Source organism: Bombina bombina, chromosome 2 (genome assembly GCF_027579735.1).
Source record: "Bombina bombina isolate aBomBom1 chromosome 2, aBomBom1.pri, whole genome shotgun sequence".
NCBI lineage: Eukaryota > Metazoa > Chordata > Amphibia > Anura > Bombinatoridae > Bombina > Bombina bombina.
The window spans coordinates 804,333,412-804,356,403 of record NC_069500.1 but is presented as its reverse complement, the minus strand read 5'-3'; the positions used below and the strand labels follow the sequence as shown (position 1 = coordinate 804,356,403).

Here is a 22,992-nt window from a genome sequence, read left to right as displayed (position 1 = left end):
TTACATGGGAGTAGCCTCAAGGCAGTTTTATATCTACTCACTAATTCTAGCTTATGAGAAATTCTTTGTCATAATAATAAAACTTCAACTTCCTTCATCTGTCCTAGGTTTTTGCTTTTCTCCCCAACTGTGTAGTTCTAGCATAGAAAGACTGCTTTTAAATTATATAAAGACAGATAAATAGACCATCTTAATACTTATTTATCTTGAGGCTCTAAAGAATATGTTGGCATTACAAGGCTGGTTAAAAAACTAAAACACTATTTTTGATCCCTCTTTCAAATATTGCCATAGAAGTGTATTATTGTCTGTCCAAAAGTGGGCCTTTATTTTTACTCTAGTTCTTCCCTTGGTTATAAATGAGGTTTTAATCCAAGAGTGGTCAGTTTGTAAACCATTAAAGTAAACTTTACCACTTGATAGACTATTGTAGGGGATAGTAAATCGCATAAAAAGTTTCCTTTTGCGATTGTAAGTTGGTATTTCTATTAAATGCTGTAATAGTGTTTGGCAACTATGATATAATGTATGCACTAATGAATACTTTGATGACAATTGTCTGTCATATTCAGAATAGAAAAATAAAATAAATGGGCATGAAAAAGATTAATTGTGGAAACAAAAAAGGGAAATGATTCTTGGAGAATTCAAATCCTGCAATGCTTTTAATGTAATTGTATTACGTTTACTTTATTCACTTGCCGTTGAGAAAAAGTTTGGAATGTAGATATACTAGAACCAAACAGGTTCCGCTAATATAACATACCCTGCATCTACAAAGGTTTGTATAAAATGTTATAGGCAGAAAAATTGTGAACAGCCGTTTTGGAAGTATTCATAGTTGTAGTGTTTCCATGGCACAATCCAATAACGCTACACGTGTAGTGATTATACTGCAGGACTAGTGTTTTAATCCAGAGGTTTATACAGATAAGACTCACTTCCTTACTCACATACACTAAGGTTTGTCATTTCTGCTACCTACCAAACTAATTTACTACTTTATAAAAAAAATGTATCCATATAAAGTTTTTAACTTGATGTAATACAAACTGAGCATGCCATTCATTAGGCTACTAAAATGTCAGAAAAGAATATAACACAAGATGAATTCAGTATTCTTTACAAAGCTTTATTTTACAATCCACAGATCTTGGTGGTGTGTATGATGGTGATGAGTAAATTGTCCATTCAGCGTGAAATTTTGTAGATTTATGGGACCTGAAAAAAAAAAAAAAAGTTTAACAAATGCTATGACAAAACTACAAATTTCTGACAGAAGCCAGCAATTAGTGACAGTAAACACCTTGCAATTATTATCTCTTATTTGTAGAGCGCCAACAGATTCTGCAGCGCTATAAACAAAGGCAGGGTACAACAAAACAATTATAGGGATCAAATGGGTAGAGGGCCCTGCCAAGAGTTGCACTGTTGTAGTCAGCTCTTAAGGTGATCTACAAACAGCTGGACTCTTAGGCTTAAATGCTAAGGGGGGTTTTAAAGGGAAAGCGATGGAGAGGAACTGGTATAAAGAAAGGTTAGAGTAGGCTGTATGCATCCCTGAACAGTAGAGTCTTGAGGGAGCGCTTGAAGCTTACAAAACTAGGGGAGAGTCTTGTGGAGCGAGGCAGAGAGTTCCACAAGATGGAAGCCAGTCTGGAGAAGTCCTGTAAACGGGAGTGTGATGAGCCAACGAGAGGAGGAGAGTTGGCGGTCATGAACAGAGCGAAGGGGAGGGGTGGGAGAGTATCTGGAGACAAGGTCTGAGATAAAGGGGTGAGCAGTGCAGTTGAGGGCTTTGTATGTCAGAGTGAGAATTCTGTGTTTGATCCTAGAGGCAAGAGGAAGCCAGTGAAGGGATTGGCAGAGGTGCAGCAGATGAAGAGCGACGTGTAAGGAAGATAAGTCTGGCAGAGGCATTCATTATGGATTGTAAAGGAGCTAGGCGGCAGCTGGGGAGACCAGAGAGGACAGAGTTGCAGTAATAAAAGGCAGGAAAGAATGAGAGAGTGGATTAGAATCTTAGTTGTGTCTTGTGTGAGCCAATGACTAAATGTGAGGAGTGAAAGATAGATCTGAGTCAAATATGACCCCAAGACAACGGGCATGCAGGGTAGGGGTAATGATGGAGTTGACAGAGATTGGGGATGGAGATTTTGGAAGAAGGGGGGAAAATAAGGAGCTCAGTTTTGGAGAGATTTAGCTTGAGGTAGTGAGAGGACATCCAGGAAGAGATGTGAGAAAGACAGTTAGTGACACAGGTTAGCAAGGAAGGAGATAGGTCTGGTGCAGAGAAGTATATTTGGGCGTCGTTTGCATACAAATGATAATTACAAGAGATTTCTGTTTTACCAATCTTGGAGGATCCAATCAGGGCTTTAGTCTGCAGAGAAGACTAAACCTTGGCATATATTAGTATATAGAGTGCATTGTTTTGCAGTTCTCATAGCCAGATAGGGACAGGTATATAGCAAAGTAATTATTGAAAAGTCAGCATTTAATCAGATCTGAGCAGATTTTTTTTTTTAAACTACAATGCTATTTTCAGAGCACAGGAAAATCTATAAGATTATAGTATTAAAAAATGATCAACTACAAATTCACGTACTAAACACAAAGAAAAACACACTTAGCATTATGGGGAGTAGGACATGTGTCAAGAGACTTCAGTTTTGTGTCTCAATTACACTAACTTGAAATAACTTGGGATGACCGCCAAGATATACATTTAAAGCGACCAAAGGGGGATTTCAACTTGAAACTATATTTAAAAGTTATGGCAATACTATGAAATCTGTGTGTTGCTCCCTTACGCTGGGCTTGATTACTGCAGATCGGCTGCATCAATACACTAAGAAACTATATCATCTTGCAAAAATAGCTTATTTGCAGAATAGTAGCTTTTCTGCTCCAGGGGTTATGAAAAAATTAAGTTGACATTGTATTTAGTCTAGACTCCACATTAGATATTACTAGGTTAATAAAATATAAAAAAATGGTAAGGTCAACAAATTGAGATTACGTGCACGTTAGAATGTGTTTTTCAAAATAAACAAAGATTTTTTACCAAGTTTATGATGCTTAACGTAATCTTCTGGCTTCACGCTCAGATTCGAGCAGTGTAAGAACATCACCCTCACGAACTGGTCCCTTCACATTACGGATGATAGATCTGTTACTGTCATCCATGAATTCCACACGGACCTGCAAGAGAAGTTGTTTAATTTAACGGAACACTTAAGAAAAAATTAAACTTTCATGACTCTTAAATCACGCAATTGTAAACGTTCTAATTCACTTCCATTATCAAAATGTGCATATCCCACTTTGAGAAACCAGCTCCTAGTGAGCATGTGTAAGAATTTGCAGAATATACATACATGGATTTTGTGATTGGCAGATGACTCATGTTATGGGGGAGGAAAGTTGAACTGAACTGTCAGAAAAAACTACTTGAAATTCAGAATATTGCACTGTCTATTATAAATCAACCGATTATGCATACATATTATATGTAATGGTCCTTTTAAAAGTCTCAATCAATTTGGATATCAGAAGCTTCAAAAGTGGAATTGAGCGCTGCCCTAATGCCAACAAAACATTTGCCTCCAGCTTTTAAACAGGTACGATGGTAAATTAGATTAGAGAGAAAGTTTCCCAAGACCAACACCAATGCTGAATGTGCTGTATAGAGCAAGCAACAAGAACATATAGCACTGCAAGCTTTTGCATTATAAAAATCCACTTGCCATATAAGAAAAGCTTTGCAATTTTTTTTTAAAAGACAGATATGGCTGGATAAAGAGCAGTTATCAAGAACAGTGAATCTTGTATTACATCTAAGATGTGTTTTTCACTTTTAGAAAAATTCTCACCTGGGTACACTGTCCCTGAGATCCAGTTCTTCCCAACACTTTAGTAACCTGTAAAGAAAAAAGGAAATATATTAAAAATGTTCAACAGCAATGTGTTTCAGCATTCTAAGACAACAATTAACATTGAGATACTAGTGTTACAGCTATATTGTTAAACAAAAACATTTGGAGCCATGGGCAAAATAGATTTGCACTCATATAGGATTGTAATTACTAGAATTCCAAAGTTTGAATATTAAAAACACAAGACCTTTAACATAAAGCGGATAACCCCCCAATTAAAACGTAATCTCTTTAAATGGTAAGATACGACAGTCTACTCTTAGATCCATATGTAAACAATGCAAAGCACAGCAGAGAAAATTGATAATGCATTACAATTGTAAAATCAATCATGAAAAACGCTGAAAGCCTTACAGTCTGATTTAAAGGGACACTGAACCAAAATTTGTTCTTTTGTGATTCTAATAGAGCATGCAATTTTAAGCAACTTTCTAAGTTACTCCTATTATCAATTTTTCTTCATTCTTTTGCTAACTTTATTTTAAAGAGGCTTCTAAGTGTTTTTTTTTTATTCCTAACTCTGGACATAACTTATTGGTGGTTGAATTTATCCACCAATCAGCAGGGACAAACAACCCAGGTTGATCACCAAAAATGGGCCGGCATCTAAACTTACATTCTTGCATTTCAAATAAAGATACCAAGAGAATGAATAAAATTTAATAATAGAAGTAAATTAGAAAGTTGCTTAAAATGTAATGCTCTGAATCACGAAAGAAAAAAATTGGGTTCGGTGTCCCTTTAAGAATACCTGTGTGTATGCTCCCCTATATCCTTTCCTGCCATGCTCTTATTCCAAAATACTGCATACCAGCATCTTAAACCGACAAAATGCATACTCTGTTCTGCTCAGAATGTTTTTCTTTACAAAGGCCTCTAAGTTAAAAAGTCTAAATTAAAGTTTCATTTTCAGATGTTGCTATCGCACAAGACGCAGTTAACATTTAAGCTAATAGGGCCCATATTTTTACAGAAGTGTATAGTAAATTGATATTTGCAGCAATGTTACACAGATGTTATTAGACATTAAAGTAGTAGTTCAGGCAAAACGTAATTTCTACGTGTGTAAGCATTTACAATATTCCACAATGCCTTCATACATGGCTGTTAAAATTTACCCTCACACTATGAAATTCCCAGACCACACAGTGACAGCCTGACACATGTACCAACAGAGCAATATGATATATTGGGTACCCAGCATAAAAAGAACCCAGAAAGCGCTCTTGTACGGCATGGCTGAGACTCCATAACATGACTGAGGTGTTATGCATAGCCAGGCCGCTTCATTCGCTAGTCAACGCCCGTTCCGTCCTCACCGCAAGCACATAGAAGACTAACTTTACGTTAACCTCCCGCCACCCACACCTGCTCACTAGTGCTCCCCAAACCCCAATAATTGCTTCAATTACCCGAGCAAGTTTGATGGGTTGCACGCGGCTAGCTTCCATGATGGCGGTAGGAGGCAGAAAGAGGGTCACGTGGTCTGATTGACGCCTTTTATAGCTTCCGAGGCTAGCGAATTTTTACTCCGCACTAGTTTTTACGTATTGCTTATAAGAACCCGACTTTAGATATTCCCTTGAAACCAAAAACAATAATGGAATTATTTTTTAAAATCAATACATTTTCACGAAGCGCGGAATAATGACATAGTATCGATGGGCGGAACGAGCGGATCATTTAAGTGCGTCCTATGATACAAACAGCCCGGCAGCCATATTTAAAGTTGGCAATACTATCACCATTTACTGCTATTTGTTGTCATTATTGGAGGCGTTGAATATTGGTGTTTAGTGGTCCATATGTTGCTGCCAATATATTGCATTTATCTCCAATATAAAAGATACTATTTATACATACGTTAATAATAGATATCTGGTTATTGCCTTATATACGTTAGCTCGGTGATGTCACCACTCCCCCTTCTTATTGCTTAGGTGACGGTGTCCCTCCCCTGTCCTTGACAACAAAGATGGCGACAGCAACCAAATTCATCCAGAGGTTGAGGAACTGGGCAGCAGGGGTAATAATGTCTAGGATATATATTTTTATGTAATAGTAATAGGGCATACTTCTTAAATATATATGTAAGGGAAATATTTATGTTTCTGTAGGAACAGGTGTTATAAACACCATCATATTGCTAAATGAATGTATAATCCATAGGAGGGGTACAACTTTTAAAAGGATACTGGCAGTTAATGTATAACATTAAAGGGACATTAAACACCTGATGAAAATTGCTAAAACCTAATTTTTCCTATTAATAAAAATAAAATAACTGCTGTATATTTAATCTGTTCATTTTACCCCAAATTGTTTAAGAAGATTGTTTTGAAGTTGAGCATTTATCCAGTGCTTGATTCTACTATGTAAGCTGCCATATTGTAGCGTACGTTACAGGGGTACAGCTGTGTGTGTCACAACTGCTTCATGAGCATGTGTCTACTGTGCCCCTGTAACGTACGCTACAATATGGCAACTTACATAGAAAATCAAGCACTGGATCAGGAATGTACTTAAAAACAATCTCCTTCAACAGTTTGGGGAAAGAGGAACAGATTAAATAGACAGAAGTGATTCTTTTATTTTTATTAATAAGAAAAGGTAGTTTTTAGGGATTATTAGAAGACAGGTGTTAAGTGTCCCTTTAATGCAATGGGAAAACATGTCTGTAGTTTTTTTTCTTTTCTTAACCCTTTGAGTGCTAATGACGGCTCTGAGCCGTCAGAGTTTCCCACTCAGGGCCGTCACTAGCACTCTCCCACCTTGAGGGAGATCTAGGGGCTCCCACCCGCTCCTACCCCGGCTATCGTGCCTGTAGAGTGACAGGCATCGCCGGGGCTTCCTGTTTTGCGTGGTGACGTCACGCGCAATAACGTGATGACGTCACTGTGCAACTTTATACTTAACAATGTTAAGTATAGGAGTAGGGGGCATGCTGCTTAGAAGCCTGTATCTCAGGCATCTAAACAGCTACAGACCCCCATGACCCACCATTGGAAAGGCAATCGCCTAACCTTTCAAACAGTGTAAGTCTTGGAGGTCTGAAAAAATAAAAAAAAGTTAAAAAAAAAAACATTAAAAAAATCTTAGCACCCAGGTGGGAAAGTGCTTAGCACTCAAAGGGTATTAAAGGGATAGTAAACCCAAATATATTCTTTTATGATTCGGATAGAGCATGCAATTTTAAGCAACTTTTTTATTTACTCCTATTATCATTTTTTTCTGTTCTCTTGGTATCTTTGTTTGAAAAAGCAGAGATGAAAGCTTTGGAGCTGGCCTAAGCTTACATTATTGTAATTATTTGGTTCAGTACCCTGGATATGGGTTGCTGATTGCTGACTACATTTAGCCATCCAATCAACAAGCGAAACCCAGGTTCTTAACCTAAAATGTGCCGGCTCCAAAGCTTTTATTCCTGCTGTTTTCAAACAAAGATACAAAGAGAACGAAGAAAACTGATAATAGGAGTAAATCAGAAAGTTGCTTAAAATTGCATGCTCTATCCGAATCATGAAAGAAAAAATTGGGGTTTAGTGTCCCTTTAATGATGCTTGTTACAAACATTTGAAAAAAATAAAGGCACATGAAGCTCATAAATAAATATTCATAGATTCAAATAGAGCATGTACAATGTTGTTAAAACAATATGGCAGCAATTTTATACATTGTTAAGCACTATAGAGCTGCAGTGTTTGCAGCAATGCATAATATTGTTACAATTATATTTTTGCAAATACTGTTGCCTTATAGTTAAAGGGAAAGTCTAGTCAAAATTAAACTTTCATGATTCAGATAGAGCATGCGATTTATCAAATTTACTTTATTCGCTTGGCATCTTTATTTGAAAAAGCAATAATGTAAGCTTAGGAGCCGGCCCATTTTTGGTTCAGAACCTGGGTAGCGCTTGCTGATTGGTGTCTAAATGTAGCCACCAATCAAAAAGCACTACCCAGTGTTCTGAACCAAAAATGGGCTGGCTCCTAAGCTTACATTCCAGCTTTTTCAAATAAAGATACCAAGAGAACTAAGAAAAATTGATAATAGGAAAAAATTAGAAAGTTGCTAAAACTTGCATGCTCTATCTGAATCATGAAAAAACATTTTTTTGTTTCATATCCCTTTAAATAGACATAAAACTAAATTTTTCTTTCATGATTTAGACAGAACATACAATTTTAAGCAACTTTCCAATTTACTTCTATTTAATTTGCTTAATTCTCTTGTGCTTTGAGGAAGGAGCAGCAAAGCACTACTGGGAGTCATCTGAAAGCCAATGAAAAGATTCCTATATGTGCAGCCACCAATCGGCAGCTTCTGAGCCTACCTAAGTATGCTTATCATCAAAGGATCTACAAATAACTGATACAAATAATGATGATACATAGAGTTAGAAAACTAAACAAATTAGATAATAGAAATAAACTGGAAATTTATTTAAAATTACATGCTCTATCTGAATCATGATCAATCAAGAAATTTTTTTTGAGTTTCATATCCTTTAAGACGCGTATAAGCTCCTGAGACTACCTAGGTATGAACTTCTACAAATGATTCATAGTGAACAAAGTAGCATTTATAACAGAAGTACAGTGGAAAGTTGTTTAAAATTACATGCTCTATTTAAATCAGGAAGGTTTAATTTTGAGTTTCATGTCCCTTTATTAATATGTTGTCAGGCTGTTTTTATTTTTAAAGGTACATTCTAGAGAAAAAAAAAATAATAAAAAAAACTATAGCGTTTTATTGCATAAACATAACTATACATACTCTCACAAAAGGGATAAATACAAATTATATAAAGCTCTGGGCAGGCAATGCACTAGTTTGGTCTAGGGCTAAACGCAGCTGCTGAGCTGTTTAGGGGCCATATATGCACATACGTGCCAATCACTGACTATTCAGTTTAGGTTCAGTTATGTTTTGCTAATCCAGAGCTGACTCTATGGACCTGATTCTCTAAAGCAGGGTTCTTCAAACTTTTTTCCTCAAGACTCAGTGCCATGAATGATACCACATACCTTTGCGACCCTACTTTAATGCTTGGTCTGAAAATTTCTTAAAAGGACATAATACTCATATGCTAAATCACTTGAAAGAGATGCAACACAACTGTCAAAAGCTGACAGGAAAATATCACCCGAGCACCTCTATGTAAAAAAGGAAGATATTTTACCTCACAATTTCCTCTGCCCACCTGAGTAAGTATTCTTTAAAAAGTTATCTTTCAGTTACTGCCTAACTGCAGGTTTAAAAAAAAAAAAAAAAAAAAAAAGAAGAAATGAGCTGCAGCCAATCAGCATCAGCAGTGCTGAGGTCATGAACTCTTTTACTGTGATCTCATGAGATTTCACTTAACTCTCATGAGATTTCATAGTAAAATTCCTTAAACTGGATAGGGAAATAAGATGAGTGTGCATGAAGCTTGCTCCCTTGCCTGTCCCAGGACAGGCATACTGATTTGCTGCTTAAAGTCCTTTACAATGGGGTCTAAATACTTAGGACATTTTGAGGTAAAATATATATATATATTTTTTACAAAGAGATGTTCAGGTGATATTTTCTAATCGGCTGTTTACAGCTATGCTTTATCAATTTCAAGTGTTTAAACATTTGGGTATCATGGCCCTTTATGTAATATTCAACAAGATAGCTGCAATTTTAGGCAAAGTGACTGTATTCCTGAATGTAGCCAAACATTTAGAGTATTATAAAAGGTAATCACACACACACAAACACATTTATCCTGCACACCTCACTCACTCTCATACAACACATACACACAAACACACACACACACACCACTCTCATAGAACAAACACACCGCACACTCACTGCACACTCATAAACAGCACACATACCGCACACTCACATACAGTACACACAGCCCACTCACCGCACACTCACATACAGCACACACACCACATACTCGCACACCACGCTCACTCTCATACAGCACGCATACACACACCACACATTATCTCATATAACAAACACAAACTCTCATACAGCACACACACCACACACTCACTTATATAACGCACACATACACTTACGTACTGCGCACACACACACACACCACGCTCACTCTCATACAACGCACATACACGCATCACACATTCTCTCATGTAACAAACACACACACAAAAGTTGCGACCCAGTAAACATAATGTTGCGACCCAGTAATGGGTCCCGACCCGTGGTTTTAAGAACCCTGCTCTAAAGGACTTTGGGCTTGCTTGATTCTCTAAGAAATCTCACTAGTACTTTGAAGCCCCTGTAATAATTTTCTAAAGGTAGTTTTTATGTTGAGAATAGTGTGTCTCACAAAGGGGTGTTCCCTGCATTTATGTATGTGAAAGTGATGCATACATAAAAATAAATAAATCATGATTTGAAAATTGTATTAAACCAATAAATGAAATCTTAAAATAAAACATGTAGCAAATATTCTACAGTTTAATCACATTAAAAATCATAACTAAATGTTTCTGCAAAAATCATATTTATATGTAATAGAATTTCTAATGCTTTCTTTAAAGTGAATGTAAAGATGCTAAATTGCCCGGTTTTTAAAAATTTGATTAAAAACAGGGGCACTTTAATTCATCAAAATTTACATTTCACTCGTTGTGAAGAAATATTTACCTTTTAAACTTGACAGCAGCTTCAGCTTCCTCCGGTCGTAGCAAGCCATTTCTGATGTCAGAAATGATGGATAGGTCATCCTCCAATCACGACTCCCCCCCCCCCCCCCCCCCCCCCGGGGGAATCAGTGTCTGTATCAATGCCGTGATTGGAGGAAGCCGGATTCCTCATTTTAGACCCAGGAATAGGCTTTGCAACGGGTGGAGGAAGCAGGATCGGCTGTCAAGTTTAAAAGGTAAGTTTTTTTTCTTTCTTCACAAGACAAATGTAAATTTTGATGAATTAAAGTGCCCCTGTTTTTAATCTAATTTTTAAAATCATTTGCATCAAAATTTACATTCACTTTAAATATGATATTCGAATTATGCAATATTCGAAATAGAAAAATTTGAATTGTTATATTTGTATCTATTATGTACAATTTACTAAATTCCATACCACATGAACTATTGAACTTCTGAATAGTATTTGTTAAATCGAATGTTACATTTGAAATTTCGAATGTGGATATTCAATCTAATTCTGAACATTTGAAAACTGTAAACATTAAATTATAGAATTTTTAAGAATATTCTTTCTTATAAACATTTAATTATGTAAATCGAATTTCTACGATAACATTCGTTCTAGCATTAAAATTCAAATATATACACATTTGCCCATCCCTAATGTTTAGGTGATATTTTCTTGACAGCTTTTTACAGTTATGCTGCATCATTTGATGCTGATCAGTAATTTAGCATATAAGTAATATGTCCCTTTAAGTAAAAAGTAAAATTACACAGGAAAAAAAAATCTAAGGCCCAATGTAGAAATCATAATAAAACTGCACTGCGGATGCAAAAACCAAACAGGTAGATTACAAGTTATGCGCGCTATAGGTAATTTAACTAACGCAACAAAGTTGCGTTATTTAACCCTCTATAGCGCAGTCATTACAAGTTTTGAAACAGTCACCTTGTGGTTGCGTTGAGCTCCATACCGCACAAAATACAAGCGCTGCTTTGACGTGCTCGAGCAAGCTTTCCCCATAGACATCAATGGGGAGAGCGGGTCAGAAAAACACCTGCGATTGCGGAATGAAAAGCTCCGTAACGCAGCCCCATTAATGTCTATGGGGGAAAAAAAAGAAACGTTTAAACCTAACATAAACCCCACGTCTAAACACCCCTAATCTGCCGCCCCCAACATCGCTGCCACCTACATAATGTTATTAACCCCTAATCTGCCGCTCCCGATATCGCTGCTACTATACAAAAGTTATTAACCCCTATTCCCTTGCACCCCAACATCGCCCACACTATAATAAATCTATTAACCCCTATTCCACCGCTTCCCGACATCGCCGCTACTAAATAAAGCAATTTACTCCTAAACCTCTGGCCTCCCACATCACTACCACTAAATAAATCTATTAACCCCTAAACCGCTAGCCCCCCATATCGCAACAACCTAAACTTTTAAACCCTAACGTAACCCTAAACACCCCTAACTTTAACATAATTAGAATAGAGCTATATTAAAGTTATAATTATTAACTAACTACCTATTTAATACTAAATACACCTAAATACATACCTGTGAAATAAAACCTAAGCTAGTTACAATATAACTAATAGTTATATTGTAGCTAGCTTAGGTTTTATTTTTATTTCACAGGTAAGTTTGTATTTATTTTAACTAGGTAGACTAGTTAGTAAATAGTTATTAACTATTTACTAAATACCTATTTAAAATAAATACAAAACTTACGTGTGAAATAAAACCTATGCTGCCTTACACTAAAACCTAACATTATATAAATTAAAAAAACCTACCATTACAAAAAATAAACACTAAAATTACAAAAAAATAAAAAAAACTACCATTACAGAAAATAAAATGATCCAAAATAATACAAAATATTCCTATTCTAATACCCTTTTAACGCCATTATGCCGTTTTATTCTGTCATAATTACACTGGGCTTTAGAGTCGTTATGACATAGCCAACGGCTAACGCTGTCCTGAAACCTACCGCGCTTCCTGGATTTGATCGCGGTCTGGAGGGCGTTACAAGGGTTATAGGGACGCCCCCCAGACCCTGATTTGATTTTGGAAATTCAAATCAGCCAATAGGATGAGAGCTAGTGAAATTCTATTGGCTATTCAATAGGCTGATTTGAATTTCCAAAATAAAATCAGCCAATAGGAATGTAAGGGACGCCATTTTGAATTGCGTACCTTGCATTGAAGATTCAGTGTACATCAGCGACCGTATAAAGAGGATGCTCCGTGCCAGATTTCTTCAGGATGGACCTGCTCCGCGCCGCCGGGATGAAGATAGAAGATGCCACCTGCATGAACATGAAGCTCCTTTTAAGCGGGACTTCAACAACTGTAAGTGGATCTTCGGGGGTTAGTGTTAGGATTTTTAAAAACTTTTTTTTGGGTGTTTTTTTTTAATTTTTTTTTAATTTTATTTTTTAAGTTTAGGGTTTGGGCTTTTCGTAAAAGAGCTAAATGCCCTTTTAAGGGCAATGCCCATAAAAATGTCCTTTTCAGGGCAATGGGTAGCTTAGGTTTTTGTTAGGTTTTTCTATTTTGGGGGGTTGGTTGGGTGGGTTTTACTGTTGTATTTTTTTTTTACAGGTAAAAAAGCTGTTTAACTTAGGGCAATGCTCTACAAAATGCCCTTTTAAGGGCTATTAGTAATTTATTGTAGGCTAGTTTTTTTTTATTTTGGGTGGGCTTTTTTATTTTGATAGGGATATTGGATTAGGTGTAATTCTTTTTTATTTTTGATAATTTTGTTTATTTTTCGTAATTTAGTATTTTTTATTTTCTGTAATTTTTATAGTAGTGTATTTTAGTTTTGTTTAATTTGTAGTTAGTTTAATTGTTAGTTTTTTTAATTTGACAGGTAAGTTTTAATTTAAAGGATTAGTATTTTTCAAATAAAATAAATCAATGTTGTAATAAGTTATTTAATTTACTATTTCCTAAAAATGAAGCTCCGATGTAATAAAAATTAAATTCTTATTCGATCGTTGTGTCACTTCTTCAAGCCCCCTTCAAAGGGCGGTCTAGAAAGCTCCTCTGGGTGCATATATTATCTTAGGAAATTAGCATAGTATAACGCATGCACAGTTTGAAGTATTTATACACGCATGAGCAAGGTTCTTGAAATAATGCTTATTTTACATGCTCGTATCTCTAAGGTAGATTCTTTAATAATTACCCTCACTAATATTATAATTTAGGATCGTGGATGCTAATGCTGCGGCTATTGCTGATCTCGATCAGGAATGAACACGGTCACATGACAACGATATAACATACGTAAAAGATTTTGATAAAAAATATATATAGCGCATGCGTAGACATTGGGCGAATCAGAGCTCATGCGTTAGCAACAATCCCTGTACCCGGAAATGCCGCGATGAGAGAACACAGGTAGCCTCACGGTGGGTTTGGAAATTTTCATTTTTTTGGGACGGCAATAGCTTCGGAACAAAGAAGAAAGCACAGAGCAAGGTATTTAGACAAATTTATAAACGTATTTCATGTTTATAATAACGTAAATAAAATTTCAGACTTTACCTTCACTTTAATTTAAGATAGGGAAATTTTAATATAAAGTTAGGGGGGCGTTGGGTTTAGGGGTTACTAGTTCTTAAATTAGTTTATTGCGATGTGGGGGGCTTGCGGTTTAGGGGTTAATAGGTTTAATATAGTGGCGGCGGTGTAGGGCTTAATAACTTTAATATAGTGGGGGCGATGTGGGCGGACAGTAGATTAGAGGTTAATAATATTTAAATAGTGTTTGCGTTGCGGTAGAGCGGCGGTTTAGGGGTTAATACATTTTATTAGTGGCGGCGATGTCGGGAGCGGCAGATTAGGGGTTAATAACTTAAAAATAGTGTTTGTGATGTGGGAGGGCCTCGGTTTAGGGGTTAATAGGTAGTTTATGGGTGGTGGTGTACTTTGTAACAGTTTAGTTATGAGTTTTGTGTAACAGTTTTGTTGCACAAAACTCATAACTACTACTCTCAGTTGGCGGTATGGATCTTGTCTTTATAGGGTGTAACACAAGCTTTTTAGCCAGGAAGCAAAACTTGTAATGGCTGCGCTATGAAAGTCCCATGATATACAACCTGTCTCGGCCTCTCAACAGGGAAAAGGGGTTCTATTCCAACCTCTTCAACCTCTTTATTGTCCCAAAGAAGGAGGGCACATACTGTACATACATCAATCATCAGGGAGGGACTTCATATCTTGTTATCCTTTGCTGACGGAATAACAGTACACTACTGGCAGTTAGCTGAACACATCTAGTTAGCAAATCACAAGAGACAAATGTGTGCAAGCACCAATCAGCAGATAACTCCCACTAGTGTAGGATATGTGTTCTTTTTCAACAAGGGATACCAAGAGAACGAAGCAAATTTGAAAAAAGAAGTGAATTTAAAAGTATCTTAAAATGAAATGCTCTATCTGGTTTTCAAACCAGTCCTCAGGCCACATTTTTAGTTTATCTGAACTGGAGCATAGGTGAAACAATCAGCTGGTTAGTAACCATGGTTATTTTACCTGTTCTCATCCAAGGTAATCCTGAAAACCTGGCCTGTTGGAGAGGCCTGAGGACCGGTTTGAAAACCAGTGCTCTATCTAAATCATGCAAGTTCAATTTTGAGTTTCCTATCTGTTTTAAGCATTCTAGTACAACCTCAAAGACTTTATAGGGACATTGTACACTAGATTTTTTTTTGCATAAATGTTTTGTAGATGATCCATTTATATAGCCCATCTGGCAGTATTTTTGTAACAATGTATAGTTTTGCGTATTTTTAAATATAATTGTGCAGATTTTCAGACTCCTAAACAAGCCCCAAAGTATCAGATGTATACTGATGTCTACTGACTCCTGCTTGCTCCTGTTTGTATAATGGGTCTTTTCATATACAGGGGAGGGTCTGCTTTTCCTGTTTTCTAAGCCCCTTTCACTGGGTGTGCCAGCCTAACGTCATCAACAGTGCTAAATTGGGAGCTTCTAAGTACATTTTTAAAAAGGTTTTCTACTGGATTTGTATGTCCGTATCAGTGCATAGTCTTATTTATACTAGTGTATATTACATGCAGTTATATTTCTGTTGTTTTTCTATAAAATAACATATCAGCCAAGTCTTAATTTTAAAAACAAATTAATATCCGTTTTTGCAGTTGTTAATTGATAAAGCCAATTAGGGACATGCATGTAGCAGGTTTAGCCTTGATAAGTCATCAGGGTGGATTTCAAGGTCTGAGAGGATGAAATTGCTCAATTGCATGGAAAAGAAGGCAAAATAAATAATAAAAATATATTGCAAAGTTGTTTCATTATGCATAACTAAACATTTTATTTAAAAATCTCAAGGTGTTTAGTGTCCCATTAATGTAGAATTGGATGTTCTGTTTACTTGTTATATATTATCAAAATCTGTCTATGAAATGTACACTTTTTCATCTTGCAGCGTGACCTTCAAGCCAAACTGCAGCTACGTTATACTGAAATTTCAAAAAGGTAAAGTTGTAACCAGCAGAGAAGCTGTGCTGATACTTTATAGTTTGGTTGCTAGATTGAGAATAAAAAAAACTCTGTTAGATAATTATCACATTCATAATGCTCTATTAATTTCCCCAAAATAGTGACAATATTAAAGGATCATTAAATAATTTAAAGGTCAAAATTAAACTTAAATAAAAAATAGAGATACCATGCAATTTTAAGAGATTACTGTTATCAAATTAACTTTGTTTTCTTGGTATTTTTTTATTGAAGACATATCGAGGTATGCTTATGAGCAGTAATGCACTGGTAGTTTGCTGGTGATTGGTGACTACACAAACATGTCTTGTCATTAGCTCACCTGATGTGTATTGCTAGGTCCCATTGCTGCTCATGAGTTGACTTTACCTATATGTTTAATCCCTTTTATACTTTCATTATGTCTTTTGTTCACTTTTCCTTCAATTTAAAGGGACAGTCTACACTAAAATTATTATTGTTTAATCCCTTAATGACCACAGCACTTTTCCATTTTCTGTCCGTTTGGGACCAAGGCTATTTTTACATTTTTGCGGTGTTTGTAATTAGCTGTAATTTTCCTCTTACTCATTTACTGTACCCACACATATTATATAACGTTTTTCTCGCCATTAAATGGACTTTCTAAAGATACCATTATTTTCATCATATCATTTAATTTACTATAAAAAAATATATAAAATATGAGGAAACAATGGAAAAAACACACTTTTTCTAGCTTTGACCCCCCAAAATCTGTTACATATCTACAATCACCAAAAAACACCCATGCTAAATAGTTTCCAAATTTTGTCCTGAGTTTAGAAATACCCAATGTTAACATGTTCTTTGTTTTTTTTTGCAAGTTATAGGGCAATAAGTACAAGTAACACTTTGCTATTTCCAAACCACTTTTGTTCAAAATTAGCGCTAGTTACATTGGAACACTGATATTTGTCAGGAATCCCTGAATATCCATTGACATGTATATATATTTTTTTTTGCATTGATCTAGGCCCATTTTGGTATAATTCATGCCACCATTTCACCGCCAAATGTGATCAAATAAAAAAAAAAAAAAAAAACTTTAGGTTTCTCACTGAAATTATTTACAAATAGCTTGTGCAATTATGGCACAAATGGTTGTAAATGCTTCTCTGGGATCCCCTTTGTTCATAAATAGCAGACATATATGGCTTTAGCGTTGCTTTTTGGTAATTAGAAAGCCGCTAAATGCCACTGCGCACCACACGTGTATTATGCCCAGTAGTGAAGGGATTAATTAGGGAGCATGTAGGGTTAATTTTAGCTTTAGTGTAGAAGACAACCCAAAGTATTGATCTTGGCCCGTTTTGGTATATTTCATGCCACCATTTCACCGCCAAATGCGATCAAATAAAAAAAAAAATTGTTCGCTTTTTCACAAACTTTTTCACAAATTTTAGGTTTCTCACTGAAATTATTTACAAACAGCTTGTGTAATTATGGCACAAATGGTTGTAAATGCTTCTCTGGGATCCCCTTTGTTGAGAAATAGCAGACATACATGGCTTTGGCGTTGCTTTTTGGTAATTAGAAGGCCGCTAAATGCTGCTGCGCATCACACGTGTATTATTGCTAGCAGTGAAGGGGTTAATTAGGTAGCATGTAGGGAGCTTACAGGGTTAATTTTAGCTTTAGTGTAGAGATCAGCCTCCCACCTGACACATTACACCCCTGATTCCTCCCCCACCCCACAATTGTCTTTGATAACTTATTGGTAGCCATCTTGGGTACTGGCAGCTGTCTGCCAGTTTACAGTAAAATATATATATATATATATATATATATATATATATATATTTTAAAAATATTTTTAATATTTTTTTCTGTAGTGTAGTGCTTGTCCCCCCAAAGACCAACTCCCCACCCCCTCCCAGATCCCTTAGATCATTTTAATTTTATTTTTGTAGCACCCTCTCTGCCACTTTTTTTCTACAATATTTTTCTGTAGTGTAGCGGTTCCCACCCACTCCCTACCCGTGCATGCGCGCGCATCTGTGCACGCCCCCGGCGATCCCGCCCCCCTCCACATCACACGGCCCATCGATGGCCGCCCACCCGTCTCCCAGAATGGCTCCCACCCACCAACGATACTAGCCATCGATGTCCGGTGCAGAGAGGGCCACAGAGTGGCTCTCTCTGCATCGGATGGCCAAGGGGGGTTATTGCAGGATGCCTCCAGTGCAATAACCGTAAAGCGGCTGGAAGTGATCAGGATTGCTTCCACCGCTTTCCGAGAACAAAGACTTACGTCATACGTCCTTGGTCGTTAACTGTATTTTTTTTGAGGACGTACGTCCTGGTCCTTAAAGGGACATTAAACCCGCATTTTTTCATTCATGATTTAGGTAGAGCATGCAATTTTAAACAACTTTCTAATTTACTTCTATTATCTAATTTGCTTAATTCTCTTGATATTCTTTGCTGAATAGCATATCTAGATAGGGTCAGTAGCTGCTAATTGGTGCCTGCACATAGATGCCTCATGTGAGTGGCTCACCCATGTGCATTGCTATTTCTTTAACAAAGGATATCTAAAAAATAAAGCATATTAGATAATAGAAGTAAATTGGAAAGTTGTTTAAAATTGAATTCTCTATCTGAATCACGAAAGACAATTTTTGGGTTTAGTGTCCCTTTAAGGGGTTAAAAGATAGATAATGCCTTTAATACCCATTCCCCAGCTTTGCACAACCAGCATTGATAGATTGATATACTTTATAACCAATAAACTTTAAAATTTCTGTCTGTTTCTAAACCACTATAGACAGCCTCTTATCACATGCTTTTTTATTTGCTTTTCACAACAGGAGCCTACTAGTTCATGTGGGCCATATAGATAACAATGTGTTCATGTCCTGGGAGTTATTTAAGATTTAGCAGAACAAAGTACTTACTGCAAGTCAATAGATAATAAATAAAAAGTAATGTGATCAGGGGGCTGTCTGAAAAGGCTTAGATACAAGGTAGTCACAGAGGTAAAAAATATATTATTATAAATGTGTTGTTTATGCAAAACTGGGGAATGGAAAATAAAGGGATTATCTATCTTTTAAAACAATAAATACAAATTATATTGTAGACTGTCCTTTTAAAGGGATGTTAAACAGTAAACACATGCTAGACATAATGATGTATTCAATGCAGAGATTAGCCTTAGAATAATATGTAGATGTATTTTTACAATTATATTAGTTGTTTAAATATTGAAAATAAGTGTAAACTTTTAGGTTCTATGCGCACAAGGTTCCCAGCTTGTATCATTATACACTCTTACTTGCATGTGTAATGCCTCCCCTTTCTCTCACATGAGAGAAGTGCCTGTCAATCACCCCAAACAAATGTGTAAGGGGTGATTTTATATCCACCAATGTAGAGGTGGTGGGGAGGGTAAGGTGACTGCTGGTTCTTACATTGCGGAAAGCAGGCTCACATGTGCAAACTTGCCCCGCAAGGCCTAAAAAGCAGCGTACTCTGCTTAGTACATTGAGCACATAGTTAAATTCAGTTCCAGAGCAGCATTGCACTACTGGGAGCTAGACGAACACATCCGGTGAGCCAATGAAAAGAGACAAATGTATGTAGTCACCAGCTAGCTACCAGTAGTGTAACAAAACTATATAGTAGCATGCAGTGCTATATTGCATGTAGTAATAGTGTCTCACCACTTTCAGAAAGACATGTGACATACAGGGTACATCAGTGCTGTTAATGCTTAAATGAAAGACTGGTTATTTAGCAAATGCCAGAGTAACACTACTTCTGAGTGCTCCACCAGTAGAAACATGTTGTTTTTTTTTGTTTTTTTTTAAATATCCATTTAGAACTCAACCACCCCCAAAGTTGCCTGTTGGCCCCAGCCATAAATTGTCTGACAACTATTACTGCATAAGAGATGGGAGGAGAGGGAATGCGCCACCTACTATCATAATGTCCCCTTACAAGGCTCTAACCTCTGGGAGCCCATCTGCCAGGTCAGTAAGTTTCATCTATTTATTAGTAATATTAATGTTGTGTATTTGTAATAGAAGACTTTAATTTGTTTTCCTTCTTCCTTGTAAAAGGACATTGCAATCAAAATCAATATTTCATTATTCAGACAGAGCACATGCAGTTAAACAATACAATTTGCTTTCATTATCAATTTTGTTCACTTGGTATCCTTTGAAACGTAAAGGGTCATGAAACCCAATTTTTTTTCTTTTTTTATTAAGATTCAGATAGAACATACAATTTTAAACAACTTTCCATTAACTTATTATCATATTTGCTTAAAGGGACACTGTACCCAAAAAAATTCTTTTCGTGATTCAGATTGAGCATGAAATTTTAAGCAACTTTCTAATTTACTCCTATTATCAAATTTTCTTCATTCTCTTGGTATCTTTATTTGAAATGCAAAAATGTAAGTTTAGATGCCGGCCCATTTTTGGTGAACAACCTGGGTTGTCCTTGCTGATTGGTGGATAAATTCATCCACCAATAAAAAAAGTGCTGTCCAGAATACTGAAACCAAAAAAAAGATTAGATTCCTTCTTTTTCAAATAATGATAGCAAGAGAACGAAGAAAAATTGATAATAGGAGTAAATTAGAAGGTTGCTTAAAATTGCATGCTCTATCTGAATCACAAAAGAAAAAAATTGGGTACAGTGTCCCTTTAATTCTCTTGATGATTTGTTGAAGGCACAGCAATGCACTAATGGGAGCTAGCTGGACACATCTGGTGAGCCAATGGCAAGGGGCATATATGTGCAGCCACCAATCAGCACCTAGCTCCCAGCAGTACATTGCTGCTCCTTCAACAAAGGATACCAAGAGAACAAATTAGATAATAGAAGTAAATTGAATAGTTGTTTAAAATTGTATGTTCTGTATCTGAATCATGAAAGTTTATTTTTTACTTTACTGTCCCTTTAAATCAGGGGTGTCCAATCTTTTGGCTTCCCTGGGCCACAATAGAAGAAGAAGCATTGTTATGGACCACACATAAAATACACTAACGACAGTTGATGAGCTAAAAAAAAGGTCTGTGCATAATTTTCGTGATATCCTCCACCACAGATACGCAGAACAAGTCCTTGCATAATAATCCTAATTATGCGCCGCCCCGTTCGGAGGGTCTCGTTAAGCAGTGTGCAATCACTGATATAGAAAATGTACATATCTAAGTAATAAAACTTCATTCATTTTTTTAAAAAAATATTTTCTATTGTAAAAGAAAAGAGGGCAACATAAAACTAGTGGGGTATTTGACATTATTTTTGTGAAACTTATGCATCAATATCTGGTTCAATGGAAGTAGTTGCAATTCTAAGTAAGTTCTACAAAGGTTTACAAAGGTAGTTTGAAATATCTATCATCGCTGTGTTTTACTCACCAAGTCGCCATAAGCACACGTAACACTTGATGGTGTCAATTCGACTGTCTGCGCTTGGAAAAAAACACACTGGAAGCCGCACACCGCTGTAAAACTGAAGCCACGCATGCGTACAAATAGCGAGTGCATTTGGCGTGGGGCGGCACTATGCCTTGTACAGAATACACACACAAAATCTCATAATGTGTTAAAGCTTATGAATTTGTTTTGGGCTGCATTCAAAGCTGTCCATGGCCTGCAATTGGTTTATTGCCCATGTTCAGTATAGGACTCTTGCTGCAAAAATCATGTAACCATGGAACTTAAAGGGACATTAAACCCCAAAAAAATCTTTCATTATTCAGAAAGAAAATACAATTTTTAAAAAGTTTCCAATTTACTTCTATTATCAAATTTGCTTTGTTCACTTGTTATTCTTTGTTGAAGGGATACCTAGGTAACATTGTTGCAAAACTGCTGACATATAGAGCTGCAGGCACGTGCATACTCATAAGCTTACTTTACTGCTTTTCAATAAAGGATAACAAGAAACTAAGAAAAATTGATAACATAAGTACATTGGAAAGTTGTTTAAAATTATATCTTCTATCTGAATCATGAAATAAAAAAAATTGGGTTTTATGTCCCTTTAAGCTCTAATGGTAGCTCCCTTATCTAGTTGCAGACAGTGGCTACACTGAAAATTTCGAAGTGCTCAGTTAGCAAGAAAATAATTAAGTTGCCCGCTGGTTTTTAACACAATCTGTTTCTTTTTATATATTTAACATTTTATTCTACTAAAGGAGCGCTGTGTTATATCACTTTAATTCCATGAACCATGTGCGACTACAATTGCTGCTGCTTTCTTGCTACCTGTATTTCATTTTATCTTGAAATCTATGTTAAAGTCATATAAGAATATTATTCTTTTGTAAGGTTTCAGTTTAATTTTTGTTTATAATCTTTAGATTTCATGTATATTTTTTTGTTTCTTTGCAGTGGTGACACAGAAGTGGCAACCATTACAAAGAAGCCCGTGACTCCTGGAATGCCTCCACCCAAAATGGAATTATCTAGAGATGAACCATATTTATAAATTATAATAATAAGTGTTAAACTAGTATTTTCAAGCCAAGAGAACCTACAGATGTATGACTATTTAGTTCCCTAAAATGTTCTGAATAAAACATTAAATTCATTTAAATATATAACACAATTGTCTGCTTCTTTCCTAAATATAAAAAAACACTACAGCACAAATATATATGTAGTTTTACTTGCTACAAAATCACAAATGTTAAAAAATAATATATATATATATATATATATATATATATATATATATATATATATATATATATATACACACACACAGGTGGCCCTCGGTTTACAATGGTTCAATTTACACAGTTTCAGAATAACAACCTTTTTTTTCAGTCATGTGACTGCTATTGAG

The 22,992-nt window shown here is 36.0% G+C and overlaps 2 protein-coding genes across 2 annotated transcripts; one reads left to right on the top strand and one right to left on the bottom strand.

Annotated features, from left to right (window-relative positions):
* Positions 1-1,111: 1,111 nt before the first annotated feature.
* RPS28 (ribosomal protein S28) lies at positions 1,112-5,454 on the bottom strand. The gene is made up of 4 exons (XM_053703006.1): positions 5,351-5,454; positions 3,876-3,923; positions 3,068-3,204; positions 1,112-1,221 (listed from the first exon to the last, which is right to left on the bottom strand). Exons 1-3 carry the CDS (start codon positions 5,387-5,389, stop codon positions 3,082-3,084), a joined length of 210 nt encoding a protein of 69 aa, XP_053558981.1. The 5' UTR covers positions 5,390-5,454; the 3' UTR covers positions 1,112-1,221; positions 3,068-3,081.
* A 395-nt stretch (positions 5,455-5,849) lies between these two features.
* On the top strand, positions 5,850-22,752 carry NDUFA7 (NADH:ubiquinone oxidoreductase subunit A7). The gene is made up of 4 exons (XM_053703005.1): positions 5,850-5,964; positions 16,085-16,134; positions 20,004-20,153; positions 22,536-22,752. Exons 1-4 carry the CDS (start codon positions 5,914-5,916, stop codon positions 22,630-22,632), a joined length of 348 nt encoding a protein of 115 aa, XP_053558980.1. The 5' UTR covers positions 5,850-5,913; the 3' UTR covers positions 22,633-22,752.
* The last annotated feature ends 240 nt before the right edge of the window (positions 22,753-22,992 follow it).